The 21,848-nt window shown below is 43.1% G+C and overlaps 1 protein-coding gene across 2 annotated transcripts in view; it reads left to right on the top strand.

Annotated features, from left to right (window-relative positions):
• The window catches only part of RELA (RELA proto-oncogene, NF-kB subunit), a 116,103-nt gene that overhangs the window by 59,196 nt on the left and 35,059 nt on the right, over positions 1–21,848 (top strand). For both annotated transcript variants that reach the window (XM_075837307.1, XM_075837306.1), the window contains exons 3-6: positions 781–929; positions 1,724–1,815; positions 1,916–2,047; positions 14,223–14,327. In XM_075837307.1, coding sequence (XP_075693422.1) covers positions 781–929; positions 1,724–1,815; positions 1,916–2,047; positions 14,223–14,327 — 478 coding nt within the window. The remainder of the gene's footprint in view (positions 1–780; positions 930–1,723; positions 1,816–1,915; positions 2,048–14,222; positions 14,328–21,848) is intronic.

Below are 21,848 nucleotides of genomic sequence, written 5' to 3'. Positions count from 1 at the left end.
CTGATGCCTCTGATCGGCTGCTGCGGTTACATACTGGCATGTAAATAAAGACTGGGAGGGCCGCCAGAAGGAACAAGGTGTGTACTGATTATTTTGTTTTATCATGTTTGCTACAGTTTTTCAAAAACTGTTTTCTAAAAAAAGTTGCATGGTCTTTATAAATTAAGATAATCACAGTGTGAAAGGTGAATGCATCTGATAGTCTTGAGCTCATCCAATGTTTCTGAAAATGCCTTTGTCATCTAGAACCTGGCTACTAGGGCACTGATGTTAAAGTTGACCTGCTTACAGAGTAGGCACATCGGCTCAGGATGATGTGGCCGGTACTTACCCACACTTGAAATGTTTCAGCGCAATGTGAAGATGGAGTCTGGCGAATTAATGAGTTACATCCCCCCCCCTCAGATTTTTTTCCTATGCACAGTAATAGGGGGATAGCTGTCAATCAGTGGCTTGTGGGTGAAGGGAGTGGCAACTCCTAATTGCGCTGGACTCCTTCACAGCACTCACATCCTGCTGCAACATTTAAAATGTAAGTTCTCCAAGATCACCAAACTATCTCTCTCATACGTGACAGACAGCTGAATTCAGTGTGTCACTTTAAACTGCCCTCTGAGAAAAAAAAAAGACACTATTTTGCTTAGTTTACAAAAAAAATGCTTTCTATTTTGGCCGTTATTCTCTACGTAGAAAAGATAACACAAGGTTCATATAGTGAACCTGTCATATTAAATCTGCAGACAGCCTGTCCTTTTTTTTCTAATGAATTGTATCTTTCAGGTAAACCATTATCAAGGACCAGCCCGTATAAGGATATCTCTAGTTACAAAAGATGCACCCTATAAACCACATCCTCATGAACTTGTCGGAAAGGATTGCAAAGATGGTTATTATGAGGCTGACTTGTCGCCTGATCGTAATATTCACAGGTACTTTTTAAAGCGGCCCTCCAGTCAAAAACAAAAAAATGAACTATAAACTGTAAAAATTAGAGTAACATATCTGGGGCCTTCACCTACTTGTTCCTGACTTCGTTACCGTGTTCCAGTCCACGTTGTCCTGTATCCAAGATGGTTAACGCTGTCTCAGACTTGCATATGGAGATCGTTGTTAGCAAGTCTGAGACACAGGACTGACATCAGAACTGGTGCATCCGAAGCCATCTTCGGGACGGAAGGTGAGAATGGAGTGAGGAACAAGCAGGAGAAGGCCTTTTTTGTAGTTCAATTATTTATTTATTTTTTTTGAATGGAGGGTCACGTTGACATACTTCTATTTTTAGTCACCCAATGACCACTTTTAAAAGGAAATGTAAAATAGAGTGCTCCATTGTAGTCTGTATGTAAAGTCGGGGTGGGGTGTAATAATCTTCTTCTCTTGACCTCTGGATTCACACACAGCATTTTGTTGCATTTTTCATGTGGGTTAGGGTTTTTAGGTCCAAAACACTGTGGCCAGATGTTACGGTGAATTTTTGAAAAGGCTGCAAAAAATTTTCAAAATTCAGCAAGGTCTGGGAACGTTTCTCTTTCTCGATCACATGTACGAATGTCATAAGCGCATACGTTTTTTTTTTTTTTAGTTTTTTTTTTTTATGGAGTTTAAAATGCTAGACGAAAACTTTGTCTAAAGGGAAGGAGGCCTTAAGGAACTTTACTTGCCTTAAAAACATCTAGTGAATATGGTTGTTCGGTATCTTCATGTTCTCTCATTTATTGTACAGTTTCCAAAATTTGGGTATTCAGTGTGTGAAAAAGAGGGAAGTGGATGATGCCATCGCGCAACGAATTCGGACGAATAATAATCCATTTAATGGTAACGTAAAAGTTTATCAAGTTCCCTTGCCCCACATCAATCATCATGTTCATTCTATTGTTTAGTTTGCTTCAATTGTTTGTTTTTTGTTTTTTTGTAGTCTCTGTTGAAGATCTAAAATCTGACTATGATTTGAATACTGTCTGCCTTTGCTTTCAACTTTACATATGTGGCCAGACTGGAGTGCTCGTTCCACTTCCGTTTGTGGTTTCTCAGCCCATTTATGATAACCGTAAGTCACAAAGAAGTTCAAAGATACATTTTGTGAAAATTCCTTTATTTTTGGCGTACAATTATACAGGACACGTGTTTCGTTTTGGCTAATAAATACAAATACTCCCGTGTGAAACAGGCCTTAGTGCAGAGTTTTCTAACCTTTTCGGGCTCTAGGCCAAGCTGGGAAAAAAAACTGTCTCCTCAAGGCACCCCTACCAAAGATTTGTTTACAAGAAGACAAAAACTTCTAAAAACGAGCACTACACTTTGTTTTCACCTGCTAAACAAAAAATGGCTGTAAAATACGGAGCTGGTTTCAAGGGAAAACCACTTCTGTTTTTCAGCCGTCTTTTAAGCATCGAGCGGTTTTTGATGCGTTCTTCTACGGCCGTTTTTGGAGCTGTTTTTCTATTGACCCAATGAAAAACTGCTTAAGAAGTGACATGCACTTAAAGGAATAGTGTCACCAAAATTTTTTTTTTCATGTCAGTTTTATGTTAGTGTTTTATTAAAAACGTTTTTATTTATTTGTGTGTTTGTGTGTTACTTTTTTCTATTTTTTCACTTTTTCTTCCCTATGGGGGCTGCCATTTTTTGTTCCATTTCTGTCTGTGTCGATTAACGACACATACAGACATGGAATACGGCAGCCACAGTCCCATAGGGACTGCGAACGGCTCCCGTCCCATTGACTTCCGTGTACGGCGTCTGTGTGGGAACTGCGCATGCGCCGCTCCCACACAGTCCTATTCGAAATTGGCGCCGTCCGGCGCCATTTTCCTGTGGACCGGAAGTCGCGGCCGGACAGTAATATTACTACTTCCGGTCGCGGCTTCCGGATTTGTGCACTTGGACCAGCGGCAGCAAACGGAGCGGACGGGCCGGAGGGAGCCGCGGCGGCAGGAGCAGGTAAGAGATTTCAATGTATGTTCGTGTTTGTGTGTGTTTACTACTGTATGTAAACCTACTACGCTGTGTGTTAGCTCAAAAAATGGCGACACACAGTGTAGGAGGTTACACCGTTCAAACCCCTCGTTTATCCCGGCACTAGCCAGGATAAAGGAGGGGGGGATGCTGAGAGCTCACTAGAGCGAGAGCTTTTAACCCAATGTTGCAATGCTGCAATTTTGGGAAATAGCTCCATCTAGTGACCAAAAATGGGTAGTATTATAAATTAGAAATAATTTATAATATTTCCTGACTCGTGAAAAAAATAAAAAAAATTTGAACAATGTTTAATCACCCACACACTAAATGTTTAATAAAAAAAAAACAAACATGTTTTTCGGGCAACACCATGCCTTTAATTTTACGGGGCGTTTCTTTACGTGGCGTTTTCTCAAAAAGCCGCGTAAAAAATCCCCCGTCGGAACGAGACGCTGTTTTTTTCCATTGAAATCAATGGGCAGATGTTTGGAGGCGTTCAACTTCTGTATTATCATCCGTTTTTCGGGGTGTTTACGGCCCGAAAAACTGCTGAAAATAAGCCGTGTAAACATACCCTTACGAAAAACGCAGTGTACACTAAGGCAGAAAAAAAATCTGTCTCAAAATTCCTTCAGGTTGATTTCGAATTGACAGAGGAGTTTGACGTTTTTTGTTTTTTTTTTTCACATTTTTTTTTTTTTTACAGGTTCTTTTGCCAGCGTGTTTTTTTAAAAATTTTAAACCGTTGAAGCTAAGGCAAAAAAGCACTCCAAACGAGCGTTGCAGGTTTTTTCTGCGGACTATTAATTTCAAGGGGAGGTCAGAGGCGGAAACCACTCAATGACCATCAGCCCCCCCAGTAAAGTGACAATCACAGACCTGAATGGCAGAATGAAGACTTTACGCTGCCCAGGAGCGCAGCGTTAATGGCTCCCCTCTGTCAGGCTGTTCCAGCGGTACTTGTAGCAGACGTGCATTCGTCACGTCTGCTACAAGGAAAAGGATTTATTTTTTTTAGGGCAGTTGATGAGTGTCGCGCACCCCGGTTGGGAACCGCCGTCTAAGAACAAGAAATATTTGGTTAGCGTTTTAATTTGGGCTTTATCCTTGAAGGTTTCAACCATTTTATGTGTGAATATGATCTACTTCTCTAAGAAACCGAAATCTAAAATATTTGATATTCTGCCGCCTACTCGGTCTCTCTTGCTGGATTAAAGATATTTTACTGTATGTTTGTATGTGTATATTTTAACATTTGTTGTCTAGTTTAGAAAGCCACTTGTCAAATGCCTTTTTGTTGCATATAGTCCTCAAAGAGGAAGTCCCTTCAGTGACTATAATGGTTTTCAGACTTGAAGGACTCCCTTTTTGAATCGTTTAGTGATGATTGACTCGTGAACAGTTCACAAAAAACTACCACAAAAGAAAATCTAACGAGCTCTTATTTGTGTTACTTTCATTTCATTTTATTTAGTTTTTTCTGCAGCTGTTTTGAAATGAATACATGAATGTTATACCAACCTTATGACCGATTTTACTCAAAGATCAAATCTAAATATATTTTATTTAAAATTGTCTTTATCGGTTATAATGCATATGTACAAACCCGTATTATGACATAAACAAATTAAGGTACAGTTGCAATCAAAACTATTAATCCCCATTGCAAATAAGGTTTATTTAGCAAAATGTAAAAATTTTAAGCTATCTGCAAAAAAAAAAAATCCATACAACCAAGCACAATTTAAATAGCTCAACACAACTAAAATAACCAGTGGTTCCTCCAGATTCAACACAAAATGCCACTTTTTTAATCACTACTGCCGTCTTAGAATGATTCAATCCCTTCATGACAAGTGTCTTTAGTGCTTAGTAGAACACCCTTTTGCTGTAATGAGCTGCAAACATGATGCATAACCAGGCACCAGATTCTGGCAGTATTTCTGAGGAATCTTCTCCAAGGGAATTCTAGCTGGGGTGGTGGAGTATTTAAACCAGGGCTAAGGAGGGCGGTCCATGTAGAAAATAAAGGGGTGGTTAGGTTAGAGAGGAGTCAGACTATATTGGTGGGGGGAGAAATAGATTGTGGAGAGAGGACTACACAACAGGACTACAAAACATTGAAAATAAAAATGTCCAAATAATGTCAAATCCCGTTTCTGATACCGAACGAGTATGTTCACAAACGCCAGAAGTCTTGCAAGCAAAATTGGGGAACTTGAGGCCTTGGTCCTGGAGGAACATGTTGATCTAGTTGGAGTTGCTATATCTTGGCTAGACTCTTCTCGTGACTGGGCTGTAAATCTACATAGTTTTACGCTATTTCGGAAAGACCGGACTAATAGGAAAGGTGGTGGTGTAGGTCTGTATGTGAGAAGTGATATGAAGGCCCGTGTGAAAGAAGCAATAGTGGGTGAAGATTGTGAGGAGGTTTAAACCTTGTGGGTGAAATTACAAAGGGAGGTAAACACTGGAAAAATTACTTTTGGTGTAATCTTTAGACCCCCCCCCCCCCCCCAATATAACTGAGGAGATGGAATGTCCGCTATATAAACAGATGGAGCGGGCTGCACAGGCGGGTACTGTAGTAATAATGGGAGATTTTAATTACCAGGATATTAATTGGTGTCATGGTTCAGCTACAACTGCAAAGAGGAGAAATTTCCTCAACCTGTTGCAGGAAAATTTTATGGCCAAGTTTGTGGAAGACCCGACTAGAGGTGAAGCTCTGTTGGATCTGGTAATTTCAAACAATGCAGAGCTTGCTGGGAATGTCACTGTTCGTGAAAACCTCGGTAACAGTGATCACAATATAGTTGCATTTTACTTATACTGTAAAAAACAAACACAGGCTGGGAGGGCAAAAACATTTAATTTTAAGAAGGCCAATCTCCCCAGGATGAGGGCTGCAATTCAGGATATAGACTGGGAAGAACTAATGTCAAATAATGGTACAAATGATAAATGGGAGATCTTAAAATCCACTTTGGATAATTATAGTGCAAAATGTATTCTTATAGGTAACCAGTATAAACTACGAACATTAAACCCCACATGGCTTACACCTTCTGTAAAAAGGGCAAATGTGGTGCCTATTTTCAAAAAGGGCTCTAGGGTAGTCCTAGACCAGCAAGCTTAAAGAGGCTCTGTCTCCACATTATAAGTGCCCTATCTCCTACATAATCTGATCGGCGCTGTAATGTAGATAACGGCAGTGGTTTTTATTTTGAAAAACGATCATTTTTGAGCAAGTTATGAGCAATTTTAGATTCAGTTTGACCAAGTGGGTGTTGTAAAGAAGTGTATGAGGGTGACCAATCAGTGTCATACACTTCTCATTGCTCCAGCCCAGCTTGATCCACAGCACAGTGTGATTGTGCAGTGAAAGAAGCTGGGCTGCAAGAATGAGAAGTGTATGAATCTGATTGGTCAGCCTCGTACACTTCTTTACAACACCCAATTGGTCAAAAGTAAAAACACGCCCAGTTGGTCTCATAACTTGCTCAAAAATGATCGTTTTTCAAAATAAAAACCACTGCTGTTATCTACATTACAGCGCCGATCAGACTATGTAGGAGATAGGGCACTTATAATGTGGTGACAGAGCCTCTTTAACATCCATTGTGGGAAAAATGTTTGACAGGCTATTGAGGGACTATACACAGGAGTAGGTGGACAGAAGATGTCAAACCAACCTGGCTTTGTTTTTTTGAAGAGGTGAGTAGAAGCCTAGACAGAGGGGCTGCTGGGGATGTAGTGTTTTTGGACTTTACAAAGGCATTTGACACTGTCCCTCATACACGTCTAATGGGTAACTTAAAGGAACAGTGTCATCACAATTTTTTTTTTAATATGTTAAAGATGTTAGTGCTTTATTAAAAACGTTTGGATTAATATGTGTGTTTGTGTGTTACTTTTTCTTATTTTTACACTTTTTCTTCCCTATGGGGGCTGCCATTTTTTTTTCCATTTCTGTATGTTTCGATTAACGACACATACAGACATGGAATACGGCAGCCACAGTCCCATAGGGACTGCGAACGGGTCCCGTCCCATCCACTTCTGTGTACGCCGTCTGTGTGGGAACTGCGCATGCACCGCTCCCACACAGTCCAATTTGAAATGCGCGCCGTCCGGCGCCATTTTCCTATGGACCGGAAGTCGCGGCCGGACAGTAAGATTACTACTTCCGGTCGCGGCTTCCGGACTTGTGCACTTGGACCAGCGGCAGCAGACGGGCCGGAGGGAGCCGCGGCGGCAGGAGCAGGTAAGAGATTTCTATGTATATTCGTGTTTGTGCGTGTTTACTACTGTATGTAAACCTACTACACTGTGTGTTAGCTCAAAAAATGGCGACACACAGTGTAGGAGGTTAGACCGTTCAATCCCCTCGTTTATCCCGGCACTAGCCAGGATAAAGGAGAGGGGATTCTCAGAGCTCACTAGAGCGAGTGCTTTTTTCCCAATTTTGCAGCAAAAAGCAATGTGGTTGCTTTACCACATGCAATGCTGCAATTTTGGGAATAGCTCCATCTAGTGACCAGCACTGGGAAAATCTAAAAATCTAAATTTTTTCCAATAAAACTTAAAAGGAATAAAGAAAAAGCACCCCAAGATTTTTAAAGAAATTTTTCCTGATTACGGCAGTACCCCATATTTGGTAATAAACGGCTGTTTGGACACACGGCAGAGCTCAGAAGGGAAGGAGCACTATTTTGGCTTTGGAGTTCAAGTTTGCGTGATTTGGTTTTTGGGTGTCATATCGCATTTGCAAAGCCCCTGAGGGACCAAAACAGTGGACACCCCCAGAAGTGACCCCATTTTGGAAACTACAGCCCTAAAAAGAATTTATCTAGGGGTATAGTGAGCATTTTGATCCCATAAGTTTTTTGCTGAATTGAATGTAATTAGGGCGTGAAAACGTCTATTGTTTTTTATTCTTTCTTTTTTTTTTTTTTTTTCTTACGGCGTTCACTGTGCAATATAAATGACATTTAATTTATTCTGTGGGTCAGTGCGATTACGGCGATACCAGATGTATATAGGTTTTTTATGTTTTACGGTGTTTGCACAATAAAATGACAGTTTTAAAAAAATTATTTTGTTTTTGTGTTGCCATATTCTAAGAACCACAACTTTTTTTTATTTTTCCATCAAGAAAACTTTTTTAGGGCATTTGTTTTTTGCGGAACAAACTGTAGTTTTTATTGGTATCATTTTTGGGTACATGCGACTTATTGATCCGTATTTATTCCATTTTTTTGGAGCTAAAGTGACTAAAAATAGCAATTCCGCTATTGTTTTTTTTTTTTTTTTTATGGCGGTCACCGTGCGGGATAAATTACATTATATTTTTATAGTTCAGGCTGGTACAGATGCGGTGATACCAATTATGCATAGTTTATTAAATATTGCCATTTTTTTTTTTTATAATAAAGGACTTTAATAAGGGGAATAGGGCGTTTTTTTTTTTGAGTTTTTTTTAAATTTTACTTATGTACATTTTTTTTTTTTTTTTTTTTTTTTTTAGTTATGTAGTGCAGGGTATCATACCTGTCAGTTTCACACTTACAGGGAGCATATTAGGTACTGCCTCTGACAGGACCTAATCGCCTTCCATAGATGGCAGATCGGAAGCCTTTGTTAGGCTTCCGATTTCCATAGCAACTATCGGCTCCTGCAATCGCGCCGAGTCGTTCTGATGTAGTTATAATAACTTAAATGCGGCGGTCGCTATTGATCGCCACATTTAAGGGGTTAATCGGCGGTGAACATGGCTATGATCCGACCCGATATTTTCCCCCAGTACTAGGGCTGCTACTGGGAGATGAGGGGCTGCGGGGAGTGCCTGTGTGCTCTGTTAGGAGCACACGTAGATTAACGGGCTGCAGGCACAAGGACCAGTGCTGCACCACGTTAATCTACGTGGGGTGGTCGGGAAGGGGTTAAGGTACAGACTAAAATTACAAATCTACCTTTCTTATCAATAAACGTGTGGTCAACCGCTAAAGCCAAAGTATTTTTTACCATTACACACACCCCTGCTTTCTTGGCGTCAGTTGTCAAATGAACAATACAGGGGAACTGGTTATGCGTAACCCTGAAATAATCAGCAGATAACAGGTGTTTCTTGGATGCATGCAATGTCACACTTAGATTTACATAATTTCTTTCCACATCAGGCTCCTGTTGGGGGATTTGATCCCCTCAAATTAAGCGATAATACCTTAATCACCATGATCAAATTTACGATCACTAATCATAGGAGTGTAAGCTCTAAACTCATGACCGTTAGCAGTATATGTAGCTGACAAACAAGTAAACACAACAATAACTAAAACAAAGCCATAAAAATTAGAAATCACGGATACTAGTGTACTGGGGAAGAGTAGCTCGCATGTATGCGAGTATTGTGGGTTTCAACAAAAGGACATATAGAGTCCGACATTTCCTCAAATATAAAAGTTCCTTCAGGTCGTAGCCCGATCTGCATCTACCTTGTTAGCTGTCAGAGATTTAACCGTAGGCGACCGTTGATGTGACTGTTATGTTCCATGAAAGAATAAGATCTTGAGCGCGATCCGGAGTATTACAAGTGAACAGGGATCCTTCTTTGCAGGTAACGAGCTTCACAGGGAATCCCCAATTATAGGGAATGCCAGAGTCCCTTAGAATCTCTGTCACGGCAGAGAATTCTCTTCTGCAAGCCAATGTGGCAGCCGATATATTGCTGTATGCCGACCTATCTAAATATCCCTCAGACATTCCAGGAATTTTCTTTAAATGCTGTAAGAGTAGATCCTTGGTTGTATAAAAATCCACTCTAGCAAGAGTATCTCTAGGTACTGAGGGTCCCAGATGTTTAGGCTTATCTTATTTAAGATCCTATTTGATTCTGTCCAGTGAGATCCAAGACACTGAGATCCTGCAGAATAGTCTGCATTAATTTTTGAAAGTATGAGTCATGCTCAGCGTCCGGAATTAATTCAAGTATCCCTCTGATGCGTACGTTGTTCCTTCTGGATCTATCTTCCAGATCATTTATTTTGCTCCTGAGCTGATTCACCTCCTCTAGCAGTGTCACATCAATCAGTTCATTATGTGAATTGGCGTATTTCGCCATCTTCTCAATGTGGACCATTCTGTCTCCTAGCTCTGATCTATCCTTTCGCATGTCTGCCATCATAGTTTTAAAGTCTAGTAGCAGAGGAGTACGCAATGAGTTTAGCATAGTTTGCATGACAACTTTAGACAAAGGGTAATCAGAATGCTCACCCCTTTCCTCAGGTCTGGAGATTTCGGATAGCCGACTTCCAGAGGATGCAACAGAAACAACCATTTGAGACAGCGCCACGTGGGTGGAGGAAGTTCCAGGAGTAGGCCCTTTAATAAAAAAAAAACCTCTCAATTTCACTGGAGTGGTAGCCTTTCTCACTTTCCCTTGAGGCATATTGTAGCAGAGATGTTTATGGAGGCAGAAGACCTAAAAACGGAACCGCTCGAGCCGATGTTTGCTGCTAGATGAGGTAAATAAGTCGGAGCTCATGCTGCAGGCGACCGGTGCCTTTTGGCAGTCAGGCCACACCCCCCATGTTATTTGTATGATGTGCACAGCTAGTTTCTTGTGCCACATTCTCAAATTCGGCATGGCGCTATATGGCTTCAGTGCTTGATCTGACAGATCAACCCCTCCCATGTTCTTGTTAAAAGCCTGACTACATACTGACTTGGGTTTTCTTGTACTGGTATCTCATAGTAGAGTGGGGGAGGTCTTCTGTTGCCGTGTATTGTTATTACAAGGACATTCCTTTTGACATTATACTTGACACATTATATTACTCCATAATGCCCTGCTAGTGTCCTTCCAAATATCTGTCAAGCAACTTGTGTGTGTGTGTGTGTGTGTGTGTGTTTGTGTGTGTCAGAAATCTGCTTTTGAGCCGGAAGCTCAGCCGGCGCCGTGTGTGTGTGTAGATGGACAAAAGTTTTAGGCAGTTGTGGAAAAGTGCTGTATAGTAAGAATGCTTTCAAGAATAGAAGTGTTTAATAGTTTTTTTAACTCCTTCCCTCTTTGGCCACTTTTGCCCTTGGTGACAGAGCCTCATTTTTCAAATTTGACTTGTTTCACTTTATGTGGTAATAACTTCTGAATGCCTTTACCTATCCAAACGGTTCTGAGATTGTTTTCTCATGACACATTGGACTTTTATGTTACTGGCAAAATTTTGCTCGATACATTCAGTATTTAATTGTGGAAAAACACCCAAATTTTGCCAAAAACTGCAAAAAATTAGCATTTTTCCAAATTTAAATGTATCTGCTTGTAAGACAGGCAGTTATGCCACACAAAATTGTTGCAAATTAACATCCCCTATATGTCCACTTCAGATTGGCATATGTCTACTTTAGATTGGCATTGTTTTTTGAATATCCTTTTATTTTTCTAGGACGTTACAAGGGTTAGAACTTTAGCAGCAATTTCTCACATTTTCAAGAAAATGTCAAAAGGCTATTTTTACAGGGGCCAGTTCTGTTGTGAAGCAGCTTTTAGGGCCTTATATATTTAAAAAAAATAACAATAAGTCACCTCATTTTAAAAACTTCAACCCTCAAAGTATTCAAAGCATTTAGAAAGTTTCTTAACCCTTTAGACTTTTTACAGAAAGTAAAGCAAAGTAGAGGGGAAATGTACAAACCACTTAAGGAAATTATCTAGGGGTGTAGTGAGCATTTTGACCCCACAGGTTTATTGCAGAAATTATTGGAAGTAGGCCGTTAAAATGGAAATATACATTCTTTCATAGAAAATGTAGGTTTAGCTAATTTTTTCTCATTTCCACACTAAAGGAGAAAAAGCACTGCAACATTTGTAAAGTAATTTCTCCCGAGTAAAACAATACCCCACATGTGGTCATAAACTGCTGTTTTGGACACACAGCAGGGCTTAGAAGGGAAAGAGCGCCATTTGGCTTTTCGAGCTCAAATGTAGCAGGAGTGGTTTGCGGAGGCCATGTCTCATTTGCAGTGCCCCTGAAGGGCCAAAACAGAGAACTCCAAAAAAGTAACTCCATTTAGGAAACTACACCCTTTGAAGAATCCATCTAGGGGTGTAGTGAGCATTTTGACCCCACAGGGTTTTCATAGATTTTATTAGAATTGAGCAGTGAAAATAAAAACAACCCTTTTTCTTCAATAAGATGTAGCTTTAACTCAAAATTTTTCATATTCTCAACAAATAAAGGAAAAAAAAAACCACAACATTTGTAAAGCAACTGCTCTGGAGTACGGAAATACCACATATGTTGTCATAAACTGCTGTTTGGGCACACGGCGGGGCTCAGAAGGGAAGGAGCGCCATTTGGCTTTTGAAGTACAGATTTTGCTGGCTTGGTTTCTCTGCACCGTGTCGCTTTTGCAAAACCCCTGAGGCACCAGTACAGTGGAAACTACCCAAAAGTGACTCCATTCACAAAACGACACGCCCTGAAGAATTCATCTAGTGGTGTAGTGAACATCGTATGGCAGGGCTGCCGATTTGCTACAAGCCACTAAGATGCAGCGATCGCTGCATCTAAGGGGTTAATGGCAGAAATCTGAGCTAGCTCCGGTTCCTGCCGTTACAGCGGGGTGTCCACTGTAACATACAGCGGACACCCACTGCTGATGACGCCGACTCAGCTTCTGAGCCGGAGGCTGAGCCGGCGCCATCTTGCCGATGTTACCGGAAGCCTTTAGGCCCCCCCCCATGGCATAGGAGGCTTCTGTTGCTAACAGACCGGTAGGCCAGTATTAGGCCTCCGGTTGCCACGTTGCTGGGGTGCCGGTGGCTAAAAACCCCTCACATGCTGCGATCTCTATTGAACGCAGCATCTGAGGGGTTAATCGGCCGGATCGAGGCTATCTCCGGCCCTGGCCGTTACATAAGGGTGCCAGCTGTAACATACAGCTGGCACCCTGTGATGATGGTGCAGGCTCGGCTTCTGAGCTAGCTCCATCACCATCACGTACCGTTACGTGGGGATGCGCTAACACACTAGTGCCCATCACATAATTGTACGTGATTTTGCGGGAAGGGGTTAATACAAAGTGAATGAGCAGAAGAGAAATCTAAACCAAATCCATATTTGGTGTGACCAACCTTTGCCTTCAAAACCGCATCAATTCTTCTAGATATACTTGCACAAAGTCATGGATTTATATACATGTATATTATTTCTGTTGTTGTTATTGCACCAACATAGCACTTTACAGAAGTTGTCAGCTTTGACAGTCTAGAAGTCTAAATTTCTGATCTATATGTTTTATAAATTTTAGTATATAAACTTTTACCTATTTAAAACTATATAAAAACGATAAACCTCCCTAAAGTTTAACACCATTGTCTAGCGCTATTCACAACTAACAGTCCCTAACAACAATATAAGCTATATGAAACAAACTGTTCCTAATACACTATATTCCTAGCACACTATACCGAATCCGCTATTTACAACAAACTTCCCTAAACTATCATTTTAATACTCTATTCCCTACAGATTCATTTATACAAACTGTCCCTAACATACGAATCAAACGCTACATGTAACAGAACTCCCTCTTGCTAAACGTAAAGCTACCTGTAAGGCCCCATGCACACGACAGTGCCCGCGATCGCGGGCACGGTCGGCCACCGACTACCACCCGCATTTTCAGGCCATCCTCCCATACAAAGTATGGGAGCACGGCCCACAAAATGCAAAAGAACGGGCATGTTCCAGAATTTTCGGAACATTTCTACAGCACGGACACCCATCCGTAGTGCTACGGAAAGGTGTCCGCGTTCAATGAAAGAGAATGGGTTCATTATTGTGGGTCGCAATTGCCTTACCAGCATCCCTAATACTATAGCCTATCTACCTATCTGTTCACTACTTGTGTTGCGCTCGTACACACACATATCTATCTCTCTCTCTCTCTCTCTCTCTCACACACACACACACACACACACACACACACACACACACACACACACACACACACACACACACACACACGCTGAGGGAAATTAGTGGGTCAGATTGGGAGCAGCTGGATGAATCAGGCTGCTCCCAATCACAGAGATCATCACTACTGTGTCTTTTGACATGGTGACACATGTACAGCGGTTTGCTATAATGACTTACGCCTGCGGATAATTGATCCTGTCTAACAATTATTGACTTTTGACAAATTAAACAAATGTGCAGTTTTGTTTACTTATGCATTTTTATTGCATACTATTGTAGGAGCTCCTAACACTGCTGAACTGAAGATTTGTAGAGTTAACAAGAATTCTGGGAGCTGCTTGGGAGGCGATGAGATCTTTCTACTATGTGATAAAGTGCAAAAAGGTATAGTGTATTCATATATGCCTGAAATTGTAAACTTCTATTGTGCTTTCTTGTTCGTTACATTGGGGGACAAATATATGCTGTTGCCACTAGGAGGCTTGACCCAATGAAATGAAAAAGTGACGACTCCTACAGACACTGACTTTTTTTAATTTAATCTTTGCTTCGTGTCCGTAGGAGGCAGACACTTCTGATGGCAGCAGAGTACCAAGAATTTTGCGCTCCGGCACTTTTTTTTTTTTTTCCACTATTCCCTCATGGGGAATTGGTATCTCTCTCCTGATTGTCCGGTTTCCTCACATGGGCGTAAGCGTTCCCCTCTGCTTTCCTCCATTTAGATGGACGCTACTGAGGACACAGGACCTCCTGAACAGAACTTGCCACAGTAAAGATTTCTGACATCTTGAAAGCAGGTAGGATCAGCCCTTGCTGCTTCTACTTCCCTACAGGTGCCCTAGCCTACAGTCACTGAGTTAGTTCCCTTAGGGAACGTATTCTAACAGTGCTAGTTTGAGAGTGCACTTATTTAACAGCGCTAGGTGACGCAGCTGTTACTCCCAGAATAGAAGTACCCTTTACGAAGCAGTTTGAATTATTTATTTTTTTCTCTTTTTTTTTTCCTTCTCACTGCTTTAGTATGAAGTAGAGTAACACTCTCTTCTGCCATGTCTGGCCTCCAAAGGGGAATCCTCACGCCGAACAACCTTTGCCATTTATTATGCCTGCTCAAAGTGCAATACTAAATTTCCTTGTGGTCAGTCTATTTCCTTATATTATGCATTCCAGCTTCCTAGCCATATGCCTGTGGCATCTGCACCTCTGCCCCCCTAGTGTTGCTCCCCCAGGTACGATGGGTGTGCATTCTGAATGGTCTTACTCCCTTTTCCGGACAATTGATAACATGTTGAACATTACACAGTCCATTCTAGGTGGCATGTCTGTCTGCCCGCTGGACTTTTGTTCAGCCCGTCCTCTAATGGACTCCCCGTCCATGTATTCCCCTCGTGGCCGGCCCGTAAGCGGACCAGGGCTTCTCGCTTTCCTTAATTTTCACCATCTTCTTCTATTTCACCTCCCCATGTGGGCAGGGTATTTCTGGTCCTGAAGTCGGGTCTGGTGCCTCCTCTCGTCCTAGAGAGATATATTTTGTCTGACGTTGAATTATCTGATTCGGATTCAGTTGGTAAGGGTTCTTCCTCTCTCCCCTCCTTGGTGGAGGTGCTAATTAGAGCTGTCTGTGACACACTTCAGGTCACTGATTCTGCACCTTCCACTGACTCAGTTTCTTTCCACCAGCCCCAACGTTCTCGGCCTGTTTATCCAGTCCACTCGGAACTAGAGGGTATTGTCTTTAAGGAATGGAAGCACCCGGACAAGAAGTTTTCACACACTCTAGCTGTCTGGATTTATTCTACCCATTTCAAGAGGGCAATTCTTTCGCATGGGTGCGGACTCCGGCTTTAGATTCTCCGGTGGCTCGCTTAGCCAAGGCCACTATCTTGCTGATGGCAGATTCCACTTCCTTCAAGGATTCTCTGGATCGCTGCATAGACTACTTTGCTAAAACCACTTTTGAGGCCTCTGGTTATGCCACTCGTCCAATTTTCGAATCTCTCTGGGTTAGTAGACCTGTCACTGGGCTCACAAACTCAGTCATGGGCTGCTCTCTGGTCCTCCTCAAGAGGAACTAGTTGATCTATCTCACCTAATCTCCAACGACTCAAAGTATATCTGTGAAGCAGCCCTTGACTCCGCCCGCCTGGTGGTGCGAGCTTCTGCTTCCTTTGTTGCTATTCATAGGACTACCTGGCTCAAGCTCAGTCTGTGAATTCTCTGTCCGGTCAGCTCTCCCTATTTGAGGGTCTCTTACCTTTTGGACCTAGGTTTGGACGAGATTATCTCAGATGCCCCGGGTGGCAAAAGCACCCATCTTCCGCAGAATAGACCTAAACGCATTACCCCAGCCAAAAAGGCGGGCCCACGTTTTTGTTTCTTTTGTGGCTTCTCCAACAGCACTTCCTCCATGCTGCAAACTCACCAGGATCAGAAGGCCAAACCTTCCTTCAAGTTCCCGCCTTCCTGCCGTCCCTGACCTCCACATGCAATGGTTGGAAGTGGCAAGGCCACTTCCGGCTGAAGGAGTGCCTCCGCTCTATTTGCCTCGGGTGGGGGACATGCTTCTGCACTTCAAGGACGTCTGGCTCTCTTGCATTTCAGATGCCTGGGTTCAGGAGGTAGTTTCTTTAGGATACAAAATCTAATTTGCTAGCCTCTGTTCAGTGTGCTTCTTATAGTCCTCTGTCCCCCTCCAGGAAAACACCCTTTTTTCGGGCAATTGACTCTACTTCAATGGGTCATCGTTCCAGTACCCTTGAACCAAAGGTTCTGCGGCTTTTATTCAAACTTTTTTGTCGTCCCCAAAAACGACTTTTCGGCCCATCCACAAGCGTCTCAACTTGCGTGTTCGGGTCCGTCATTTTCGGATGGAATTTTACCAATCTGTTATCACTTCCATGGATTACGGGGAATTTCTTCTGTGGACTTTAGAAGCATATTTACATGTCCCTATCTGCCCTATCCAGCAGCGCGTCCTGCACTTTGCGGTACGGTCTCGTCATTACTAGATTGCGGCCCTTCCCTTCGGTTTGGCCACAACCCAGAGAGTGTTTTATCAAAGTTGTATGTCGTGATGGCACTCCTTCGCACCAGGGGGGTGTCGGTCATCCCGTACCTGGACGACATCCTAATCAATTCTCTCTTCTGGGAGGACAACGAGATGGCACTACAGATCACTCTGGACACTCCGAATCAATTCTTGCCTCATCAACTCGTCCAAGTCTTGCCTATCTCTTTAACGGCAGATTGAGGTTTTTTTGGGGGGTGGCCTTCGATTGCTCGCTCGGCAAAGGTTTCCTTTCCTTCAGAACATCTTCTCATTCTTCGGGACGGGATTTGCTCCCTCGGGACAGTGGTGGCGTCAATCGAGACTATTCCATTTGTGCTGTTTAACACGTGCCCTCTACAGCGGGCAATTCTCTCCTGATGGGACAGGTCCTTGCAATCACTGGATCTGAAGTTCATCCTTCCCCTTTTAGTCCATCGCTCACTTCAGTGGTGGATTACTTCTACGGGGCGCTCCTTCCTCCCGCTAAATTGGCTGATCCTCTCTGTGGGTGCCAGCCTCAAGTGATGGGGGGCACATTTCGGAATAACACGGCTCAGGGACACTGGTCTCCACAGGAGACTTTCCTTCCCATCAATCTTTTGGAATTGAGAGCGGTTTTCCTGTGCCTCCTGCACTGAACTCAGTCTCTGTCCGGACACCAGGTGAGGGTTCAAGCGGACAATGACATGGCTTATCTAAATCACCAGGGTGGCACTCGCAGCGCCACAGGGATGGACGAGACTTCCAGGATCCTTGCTGAAGCTCACATTCCGGCTCTGACAGCGGTTCACATTCCTGGGGTCCACAACTGGGTCACGGACTTTCTCAACGTGAAACGGTGGATCCCGGGGAGTGGTCTCTTCACCAAGATGTCTTGTCAAATTGTCGCAGTTGGGGTAGTTCGGACGTCGACTTGATGGCCTTAAGGTTCAATCGACAGATCTCCTCCTGTTTCATCTCCTGAGCTCGATATCCAGAGGCCTGCGCCGTGGATGCTCTCATGGCGCCGTGGATGCTCTCATGGCGCCGTGGATGCTCTCATGGCGCCGTGGATGCTCTCATGGCTCCATGGTCTGACCAGTCTCCTGTACATCCTCCCTCCTCTGCCGCTCCTGCCGCGGCTCCTCCGGCGGCTCAGGGAAGAAGGGATTCCTGCCATTCTGGTAGACTCGGATTGGCAACAGCGCTTTTGGTAAACTGACCTAGTATCCTTGTTGGCCGAGGTCCCGTGGCCTTTACCTCACCGTCTGACCTTTCTCATGGACCTCTTTTCCACCAGAATTTATCTCCCTGCTGTGGAATGTTCTTTCCGGTTGCAGTGACCTCCATCCGGAGGGTCTCTGAGTGAGTTGGCGGCTCTCTTGTTGTTGTTTTTGCCCAAGTTGGTTTTGGTCTTAAATATAAATGAGGATAATGTCTTGCCGTCTTTTTGCCTTCTCCCAGTCATCCGAGGGAGCGTTCCACCCACAACCTGGATGTTGTTCGTGCTCTGCGGATTTACCTTTCTATCCCTACATCCTTCTGGGGTCGGATTCCCTCTTCATCCTCCCAGAAGGCACCAGGAAGGGTTTGGCATCCTGTAAGGCCACCATTGCAAGGTGGATTCGAGTGACTGTTTGTAAAGCTTATCACGTCCTGGGAAAGATTCCTCCTTTCCGGGTAATTGCCAGAGTGGTTGGTTCTTTCTTCACTGTCCGCAATTAGACTACTGCCTTTCAATTGTGCAAGGTGGCCATGTGTTCTTCTCTACACACCTTTTTAAGTTCTACCAGGTGAATGCCTTTGCCTCTGCAGACACTTCTCTGGGTTGCAAGGTGTTGCAGGCATGTGTAAAATAACTGACCATGTCCTGTGTTCTGTTCCTGACCCTGGGGATTGCTCTAGGATGTTTTCCCAATGTAACTAACAAGAAAACAGGATTTTTTTGGGGTACTCACCGTAAAATCCTTTTCTGGTTTAGTTCATTGGGGGACACCGCTCCCACCCATTTGTTTCAACGTTTTTTTGTTTAGAGGTTCAATTTAAATGATTCCCCTCTTGTGTTTGACACACTTCACTTATCTTGTATCTGCTTCTCCTGCTGCTTGCAAACAGACTGCATAGCTCAGTGTCTGCGGGCAGGGTATATCCTTTTTTTATTTCCCAGTATCAAGCCTTCTTATGGCAACAACATATTCCAACTGTCTGCGTCCCCCAATGAACTAAACAAGAAAATGATTTTATGGTGAGTACTCAAAAAATCCTGTTCTACTTCTTTACTACACCTATTTTATGCTTGTTACAGGTACACACTAGTTCCTATTGTATTAGTTCAATGAAATGCCTTAAAGGGGTTGTCCAGGCACGGACAACTGATGACCTATCCTATGGATATGATAAGATGTATATGAACTGTGGTGGTCCGGACCCCACACCGATCTGCAACTTTGCATACACTGCATAACATCTGGTGCCCGGAGGCAGCCGGAGCAGCTAAACTGTGCGGGGTCTGTGTGTCGGACCCCCACTAATCATATTCTGATGTCTTATCCTGCGGATAGGTCATTAGTCGTCCGTGCCCGGACAAACCCTTTTTTAAGGGTGCATTCCAGTAAACGCCAATCTGGGGGACTGATGGACGATTTCTTTTGCATTTTTAAAGGGGTTCTCGAGGAGTTAGGGTAAAATAAAGCACCAGGTTCTCCCGGACTTGGAACAGAATAAAGCACCAGGTACTTTTATTTTAAAGTTCGCTGCCTAATTTGATCACTTCACCCGCACTCTGACCACCGAAATTCTACAGGGACAGCTGTGTGTACCATAGGTTAGTCTCTCTATGTAAGCCTATGAGACTCACATCAAGGCTCTCATAAGCTTGCATAAAGAAATTGACTTCCTGAATACTACAGCGTCTCTTGTGTGGACCAGAAGTCAGTGCGGGTCACGTGACCGAACGGCAACCCGGAACTGAACGCCTAACATTAACCCTGTAGTGACATGCGCTTATGTAATATGGAGCTGGCTCAGGAGCAGGGCCTGCACCATATGCAAAGGGTGTCGGCTGTTTCATACAGCTACCTCCTGCCTGCAACAGCCGGGTTCGGCGAACTCTGATCTGGCCGTTTAGCCCCTCAGCTGCTGTGGTCAATAGCAACCACAGCATCTCAGCATTTAGGGGGCTCCCTCTGTACCCCAACGCCACCCCTTCCCCATGCGATTTCAGAGGGTGTTTTCTCCTGATATACGCCTAGTATTTTTCAGCCTTAAAATAAGCCATGTGTACATGGCCGAACGATCACATGTTAAAGTCCCCTAGGAGGGCTGAAAAAAAAAAAAAGAAAAAGTAAAACCATGTTTAATAAAATTTTAAAAGTACAAAATTAACAATAAAACATAATTGGTATCGCCGTAGATTAAAAAAAAATCCCAGTGCCTGAAATGCTGTTGTTTGGTCACCTTGCTTAGCTTAACCTCTTTAGGATGCAGCCTATTTTGGCCTTGTGGCACAGCCGATTTTTTTCAAATCTGACGTGTCACTTTATGTGGTAATAACTCCGGACTGCTTTTACCTATCCAAGCGATTCTGAGATTTTCTCGTGACATATTATACTTTATGATAGTGTAAAAATTTGGTCGATAAATTCAATATTTATTCGTGGTAAGCACCAAAATTTAGAGAAAATTTTCAAAAATACGTAGGTAGTGCAATGTATTAGAAGAAAAATCTGGAAAAAACTTCCGGAGGCGGGGCATCCCTTACCATTAATGGGTTTAACTCTCCTCCTATCCCCATTTTCAGGGGTACGCGTCAGGGGTGCCCTCTCACCGTTAATTTTTAACTTGTCCCTGGATCCCCTTCTCCGTCATCTTCAGTCCCTAGCCTGCTTTCGGGGTATACAAATTGGAGATTCTCAAATTAAATTATCGGCATTCGCTGATGATATTTTGCTGTTCATATCCAACCCTGCCTCTACGCTACAACCAATCCTCCAGGATATCTCACTTTATGGCGCCTTGTCAGGTTTTAAGATTAATATACAAAAATCAGAAGCCCTAATTCTCAAGGGTCCCTCCAGGCCACTCTGGTCTTCGAAGCATGCCTTTAAATGGAACTCTGATTACATTCCTTACTTGGGGTTGCGCATCACGAGACAACCATCACGTTTATATCAACGAAACCTTACTTCCTATGTAGCATGTTTGGAATCCCAACTTGTGGCTTGGAGGCACTTTACTTTATCGTTTTTGGGTAGGGCCAATCTATTAAAAATGGTTGTCTTCCCTAAATTATATATTATTACAATCCTTGCCTATATACTTGAGACCAGTGGACGTTAGGCGGCTGAATGCTCTCTTTCGAGGCTTCATTTTGAACCAGAGGAGACCAAGAGCGAGCCTATGCATAATGCAACAACGCCGTGAACATGGTGGAATTAATTTTCCCCAGATTCATTTATACAACATGGCAGCTCAACTGCGAGTGATTGGAGTGGATAACCGGCAGCTCCTGCTTTACTGATTCGACATTAGTTACAATTTTCCAGACCCATTTCCTTAACATGCCTTTTACACACTCCTTACTCGGCTCTATCGCCGGATAAATGGGCTAATCCTTTAATCATGTCCGCCTGGAAGACATGGACCAAGGTCAGACCGCATTTAGGATTAAACCCTAGATTTTCCTTACTTCTTCCTTGGATCCATAACTCTGACTTCCAAAACGCCAATCCCCATGTGGTCTTTCGTGGATGGGCTCGAAGGGGGTTGACCTGTATTAGTCAGATAATTAACATGCTCACTCGCCGCCCCTATTCATTTAATGAACTACGTATACAATTAGATTTTTTGGGTCAACACCCCTTTTACTACATGCAGGC

The sequence above is a fragment of the Rhinoderma darwinii genome, chromosome 9 (genome assembly GCF_050947455.1).
Source record: "Rhinoderma darwinii isolate aRhiDar2 chromosome 9, aRhiDar2.hap1, whole genome shotgun sequence".
NCBI lineage: Eukaryota > Metazoa > Chordata > Amphibia > Anura > Rhinodermatidae > Rhinoderma > Rhinoderma darwinii.
This window is presented reverse-complemented; position numbering and strand designations above follow the sequence as displayed.